We start from the raw sequence: 7,523 nt of genomic DNA on the forward strand, positions 1-7,523 counted from the left end.
AAAATAACAAATGCTTTACAATATATGAAATAAATGTGATTGTAATGCCAACTGGAAAATTATATAAAAAAAATTAAAAACAAACAAAAAAAAACATTTTATAAAAAATATTTAAAAAAACTTTATAAAAACAAATTTATAAAAATAATTTTATAAAAAAAATGTATAAAAAAATTATAAAAAAATGATATAAAAAAATTAAAAATAATTAAATTAATAAAAAAAATAATGATTAAAAAACCAAAAAATTTAATAATAAAAAAAAAAATTATATACAAAAATTAAAAATAATTAAATAAATGAAAAAATAATAATTAAAAAACAAAAAATTAAAAAAAAAATATGTAATAAAATTAATGAAAAAAAATAATAATTAAAAATAAAAAATTAAATAATAAAAAAAATAATAAATAAAATTAAAATAAAATAAAAACTTACATGCAATAAAAAACCAATATGGACGCCATCAATGCTGTAATTTGCGCATTGGTGTTGATTTTTTTGTCATATTATTTATCATTATTCACCTCTTGTGCGCCACGTCCTGCCTATTGGCTCTTCGTTAATGTGCTTGCTTGTGTTTGCGCGGAACGTAGTGCGCATGCATCCGATTACCTCCTTTGAATTACTCTTCTTCGCCGTATTCGGTCAGACGACAACCGAACAAACGCAAGTAGACAAAATACAAAACGTGGCCGAGCCCACTCAGCCGTACTGGGTGGAGTATCTGTTCAAAATAGTCTTCGGCATTTACATGTTGGTGTCGGTGGTTGTGCTGATCAACCTGTTGATTGCTATGATGTCTGACACCTACCAGCGGATCCAGGTAGTATTCCCTTTCTTTGCCGACTCGGTACATACATACAAACATATCTAACTATTCGTTTATGTTAACTAACGGTTTGAGAAAGTGTGGTAAAAGTAAATAAAATTTCTGCTAAAGTAATTTTCATCAAGTCAGAGAACGAAAGCTTCCGGGGATATGGATGACATACTCGTATTTGTATGCTTTTGCATATTTTGAAGCAAAATTTTTATTTTTTCTAAGAAAACCTTTCGCTTGCAAACCTGTATTTCTAAAGCATTAGCTGTAAATATTAATGTGCCTAAAAATAACGAATATAAAAGTGCACAAGCATATCAAAGTTTTTAGATTAGAAAATGCGGAAGCTTTGTGCGAAAATGTTGAGATACTTAAAGCTTTTAAGCTCTAGCAGCTTCCAGGCGTGTACATATAAATAAGCTTGTGGCCTAGTAATGCCCAATGCAAATCAAATTAATTATAAAGCTTATTTCCAGTTACCAAATACGAGTGCATATGCAGTTTAAAGTAACTCCATCATTTGCCCAGACTTGCAACTTCAGTTCACGAAAAATCAGTGTTAAGAGTGTTTGCAAAGGGGTCTTAAAGATACAATTAACGTGCGGTTGTTTCTTTACGATGATGAAGTGCTATTTCAAAAGCTTAGCTTTTCTTAGTTTAGTGCTGTGTTAAGCTGTTGTTCTATTTTATTAGAATAGAAGTTATTTTATGTGAAAATGCCTCTATGTGTTAGTCTAGTGAAAAGTAATGACATAGAAAATTTTGCTTTTAAAAATAAACGTCGAGCTTTTAGGCTTGCCAAACCGTACAGCGGCTGTGAGCTTTCAATGTGAGGCTTTGTCTTAGAGCTAGCGGTTCAGTTAAGTGTATTGCTGTATAACTTCTGCATGTTTGATTGCATGGAAACAAATTTTGTGTTCAATTCGTTTCTTGTAAACTGTGAATTTCTAATATTGATTTACTTTCAATGAACGAAAACTATCGATGACATAGCTCTTCGAAAGCGTTCGTGCTGGATTGAAATCTTATTGCGTTACACAGTATATGCATATGAAAGTGCAGAAATATATTTCTAAGCAGATGAAAATCAATATTGTGAACGGCAGCTGGCAATAACATTTCAATTCTGTGGCTAATAGGCAATACCATTTAATAATGGAGAAAAATTTGGTAGCATAGCAATATTAGAAATGGTTTAAATTATGTTCAACGCTTGCAGGCCTTTATATGTATTATAATAAATTTTAATTTTTCAGCATTTTTATAAAACTTATGAAATTTTGTACTGCTTTAAAAATGAAATATTGCATATTTGTTCTTTATTTCTCCCATCTCTTCATCAACATTCACAACACATGAATTATTGTGCACATCTAACGGATTGCAACTCATCATTCCAAAAACATCATCCAATCATGCAAAAATATATGCTCACTTTTTGGAATGCATTGTGTTTTTGAAAAAAACAAAACTAAAAATGCCTAATGGCTGCTTCGAGAAATATAGGCTCAATCGGATATTGAATGGAAATTCGGACTGTCCAAGCTTATACGCAATATGCATCGCACCACAACTGCGCCATCTCCGCTTAATTTAGTTACCACGTGGTTTATATGGATCGTCGAGAAGGTCAAGGTAAACAACAAGAGTGTAATAACAGCTGTTCTAGCGGGTCTATCCCTCACGAAAAAACAAAAAAAAAAAATTACTTGCAACACCAATTTTACCTAACACACAGAAATAGTTGACCTTTTCCCCAACCCATTTAAAACGAAATGGCAACAACTCATTTATTTTAGCTCGTTTAATACCTTTACGTACACATTTTATTTTAAACTTCTATTAAACACCTTTGTTTTTGTATTTAACTTTGTCAGCTCGCATTGGTCCCAGCCAATCTGCCTGTTGTACTCACCCACATGCACTCGATGTCACTCTCTAATATAGGGGCGGGCAGCAGAGGGCGTTGCATATACAAAGGCGCTCATATGAGCAAATTCAAAAATGAGAAAAAAATACTTCGATAGCGCATTCAGAAACAATTTTGTTCATTCAAGTATTTATTTATTAATTTAAGTCTATGATTACAATAACCTTAGAGGCTTCTTCTTCTTGATTGGCGCGATAACCAGTTTAACAAAGCGCGCCAGTCGTTTCTTTCGCGTGCTAACCGACGCCTATTGGACACACCAAGTAAAACCAAGTCCTTCTCCACCTGATCTTTCCAGCGCAGAAGAGGCATTTTCCTTTCTCCGTTACCACCAGCTGGTACCACATGGAATACTTTCAGAGTCGGAGCGTTTGGATCCATTCGGAAGATATGACCCAGCCAACGAAACTGCTGGATATTTATTCACTCCACTATGGATAGCTACAAAAATCTTCCGGAGAATCTTTCTTTCAAACAGTCCAAGGGACGCCTCATGGAATATTATCATCGTTCAAGCTTCTGCGCCATACGGGCGTAATTAAAGCTTTATAAAGTGATAGTTTTGATCGTCGAGAGAGGACTTGTGTGCAAGAGTGATTCTCCGTTGAATTTCAAGGCAGACATTGTTTTTCTTTTTGTTACAAAACCGGTTGACACCCTTTGAATACATATGTATGTAAATCTATATTTTAATATTTTATACGTGAATTCCACATTCACTTTCACTTCATAATGAAATTCTCATAAAATTAAAATTTTAATGCCAGTGACTATATTAAGTATTTTTGGTTTTTCATATAAAACTTTACATTTGCGGAAAGCCACATAAATTATTTGGTGGAGAAGAAAAATGTTTACGCCTAACAGTATGCAATGCCCTTTATGTGTGCCTATCCCTATTTAAATACACTATACCCGGCACTATGTTGAGCACGATTTTTAGTAGATGTTTGTCTATTGCCACCACTCATACTCATATGTGTTTGTTATTGTTGTTGTTGTCTCTTGTCCTCGCCTCCACTAACAACTGCCTGCCAACTGCCAACGCCACTGCGTTTGCGTTTGTACACTGCCGATCATCAACCACAATCCACCGTATCCCTCCATATATGCTCTATACGCCAACCTTATCGCATAGGCTCGTATGAAGAAAAAGAAGCGTCCAAGTCTGGTTCAGATGATGGGAATACGTCAGGCCAGCCCGCGCACAAAGGCTGGTGCCAAGTGGTTATCGAAAATCAAGAAAGGTAGGAAATGTATGTGTCGCTGCAACGCTGCTTTCCAATTTTAGTTCACCATACCAAGTGCCACGCCCACTTCACAAGTAATGTGATTTAACTGTGAAGCTCGTGAAGTGAGCGTACGCTTTGAGCGAGTTTTGCAGCTACGCGTAGCGAAGTGATCCAAGGAGCTTAAAAACGGGTTGAGCTCATGGAAAGCTCACATGTAAATAGTTGCGCAGATTTTCACTATAATAAATTAAAAAGTGAAGGAGGAAAGCTTTTTTCCACTTTAACTATGACACAGATAATTGGCTCTCTAGCTTACGCTAGCTCAAAATTTCGCCACTCTTAACACCACAAAAAGCAATCAAACTCATTAAACTTTTTCGTCCCGCTTTTATGAAATGGAAAAAATATGTTACTCTTCAACTTCCGGATTGCCAGTAGACTCGGTGGCTTTGTCCGTCGTACACCTTTCACCGCTTGGATCGCAGACGAGTTTCACCGCTGCCAATCAGAACCGGATTGAAAATGTGGCCGATTGGGAGGCGATTGCTAAAAAATATCGTGCGCTTGTCGGTGACGAGGAGGGCGGATCGATTAAGGATTCCGAAGCAGAGAGCGGCTCCGTCGAAGGTAGCGGTGGCGGTACGGGTGCGCCACCGCCGCCGGCACAGGTGGGAAATAATGTTGCAGCAGCGCAACCACAAGAACAATTGTTGCACGTGTAGAGAGAGCTATTTCCTCATTTAGAGAATAGAAAAAGCTTTTATCATTTAAACAACTGCATTCATTGAGCGTTTGAAGCACATCCCATGGCTACATTTCCATCGAGTAGAACGTTGAGCCACACAAGCTTACGAAAGTCACTAGCAAACTAATCATAAATTATATTTCAGGTTTAAGTCAACAAGAAAATATAGTTGTAACTAACTGTTTTAAGAAGGAATGGGTTTTAGTGTTAATCAAAAAAATTTAACAATAAGTTTTAGATAGAAAAAAGTAAATCAAATAATAGAGAAATTTAATTGTAGTTAAAAGCCTTAAACACTTCCTAATTCGTCTACCTTAGATAGAATATGCAAATAAAGTGTCACAAAAAAACTTTATTGCCGTTATGAAATTCTAAAAAACTACACAAACTGTAAATTAATTGTATGTAATGTATTGTAAGCCAGCAAAATAAAGTATTATGTAATAAGATTTAATAAACAACAAAGCAAAAATGTTTTCCAGTTGAGTATAAGATTAAAAATAACGCTGTATTAAAGGTTTTGCAGATAAGAAATTTACTTTTAATTAAAATTTAATCATGAAAATTTCATTTACACTTCCACGCGTTGCATAACTTTCTAAACTTAAGCAATAGAATTTGTTTTAAACTCGGTAACTCGACACTTCGCAGGTGCCACCAATGGCAAAAAGAATCTCTGATTTCTTACTAATGCATCTAATATCGAGATTGTGGTTTTGATGTTTGTGGTTCTTTTTCTCACCCCGAACCCTCAGCTTCAGACTTTTCGTATTACGAACGTAAACAAGACCATTTGAGCCTTTTCATTCATATATGTATGTATGTTCGTGACAGCTCATATATGACTGAGCAAAAGGATTAAGAAAGAATCTCTGATTTCTTACTAATGCATCTAATATCGAGATTGTGGTTTTGATGTTTGTGGTTCTTTTTCTCACCCCGAACCCTCAGCTTCAGACTTTTCGTATTACGAACGTAAACAAGACCATTTGAGCCTTTTCATTCATATATGTATGTATGTTCGTGACAGCTCATATATGACTGAGCAAAAGGATTAAGGGTTCAAAGGCTGAGAGCGGCTCTGTCGAAGGTAGTGATGGCGGTGCGGGTATGCCAGCGCCACTGCCATAATTGGAAAAATATTTGTTCAGCAGCAACATCATAGACTGGTTTAAATTATGTGTTAGGCCTACTCGCGAACAAAAGCTGGAACCAAGTGGCTGTCGAAAATCAAGAAAGATAGGAAATTTAAGTGTTGGTGCAATGCTGTTTCGTTTTTAATCCACGTTACGAAAGTCAGACCCACTTCACAATTTGGCTCTCTATGTTACGCTACCTCAACATTTCGCAACTCGCCACAACTCAAATAAGCAATTAAACTCATTACAATTTTTCATCCTGCGTTTATGAAATGGAAAAATATGTTGGTCTACAACTGCCGGATTGTCAGTAGACTCGGTGGCTTTGTCCGTCGTACACCTTTCACCGCTTGGATCGCAGACGAACTTTTCCTTTGTCAATCAGAATCGGATTGAAAATGTGACCGATTGGGAGGCGATCGCTAAGAAATATCGTGCGCTTGTCCGCGAAGAGTGTGGAGGTGCCATTAAAGTCTCAGAGGTAGAGAGCGGCTACGTCAAAGATAACTCGGTGGCTCGGTCTGTCGTACATCTTTCACCGCTTGGCCCACAAACGAGCTTTACCGTTGCCAATCAGAATAGTAATGCAAATGTGCCCCACCGTGGCCGAGTCATGACGAAAACTTCATATCATAGAATTATTCAAATGATGCATTAGGTCTACCAGCGAACAAAAGCAACTTTACTGTTGCCAATCAGACTCGGATTGAAAATGTGGCCGATTGGGAGGCGATTGCTAAGAAATATCGCGCGCTTGTCGGCAAAAAGTGAAGATGAAGATTGCATAAAATGCGCTTGTCACAAGAGGGAGCCACAAAACGAATTGCGTCACTTATAAAGCGACTGCATAGAATTTACCTATATGTAGAGACAGCTTTTTTCTTTAGCTAAAGCTATTTTTACTTCCTATAGTGACCTCATTATAAATATTACAAGTTCAAGTGAACGAAGAAAGGTAGTTGCAACTAACCGTCTAAAGAAAGAATGGTTACATGTTTAATCAGAAATTTCCTCAAATTTTATACTTTGTTCTTATATACATATCTTCTCTACGAAGTTCAGGCCAGTTACCTTCTCTATGCAATTCCTCATTTTAAACTGCCACGTAAGTTTTGTTTTACTTGCGGGCGGTTTCACGATGGCCAATTAAGTGAAAATTTATTTTTGGAAGTTTTAATTATTATTATCCTGGCTGTAAGCCTATTGCACTTAATTTAGTTTAGTAATATTTAATTAAGATTTTGGAATTGTGTGTCAAGCACAAATTTTTAAATAAAATATTAGTATGTAATATACACATGAATATGTACATACATATATCAACTACCATAAGCAATTAAGCCATGTAATATTAAGGTTTTGAATTATTTAAAGAACTGCATGTAAAAATATTTGTTAATATGTAATTTTTAAGCCTAACACTATTTAAAGCAAACGTGTATCCAAATTCAGTTTTTGTACTATTATAATCATTTAAAATTTTATTGAAATAAATACATTAAGTATGTAACTGTATGAAGAAAAGTCTGCCCTTTTACTTAACTGCATAAATTTTTGTTTTGGTACGAAGTTAGACAATTTATTTTAACACTAGCAAATATTCGGCACGATGGACCATATCGACACACATCATCACAGCACCTGCACGTCGGCA

At 35.6% G+C, this 7,523-nt stretch overlaps 1 protein-coding gene across 5 annotated transcripts in view; it reads left to right on the forward strand.

Moving 5' to 3' along the window:
* Window positions 1-5,136, forward strand: part of LOC129249002 (serine/threonine-protein phosphatase 6 regulatory ankyrin repeat subunit A) — an 81,639-nt gene extending 76,503 nt beyond the window's left edge. For 2 of the 5 annotated variants that reach the window (XM_054888607.1, XM_054888610.1), the window contains 4 exons: window positions 597-826; window positions 2,330-2,458; window positions 3,892-4,000; window positions 4,424-5,136. In XM_054888607.1, coding sequence (XP_054744582.1) covers window positions 597-826; window positions 2,330-2,458; window positions 3,892-4,000; window positions 4,424-4,707 — 752 coding nt within the window. In that variant the 3' untranslated portion in view covers window positions 4,708-5,136. Of the gene's footprint in view, window positions 1-596; window positions 827-2,329; window positions 2,459-3,891; window positions 4,010-4,423 lie in introns of all 5 variants that reach the window. The other 3 variants (XM_054888608.1, XM_054888611.1, XM_054888609.1) reach the window with 2 other exon arrangements.
* The last annotated feature ends 2,387 nt before the right edge of the window (window positions 5,137-7,523 follow it).

The sequence above is a fragment of the Anastrepha obliqua genome, chromosome 5, assembly GCF_027943255.1.
Source record: "Anastrepha obliqua isolate idAnaObli1 chromosome 5, idAnaObli1_1.0, whole genome shotgun sequence".
Taxonomy (NCBI): domain Eukaryota; kingdom Metazoa; phylum Arthropoda; class Insecta; order Diptera; family Tephritidae; genus Anastrepha; species Anastrepha obliqua.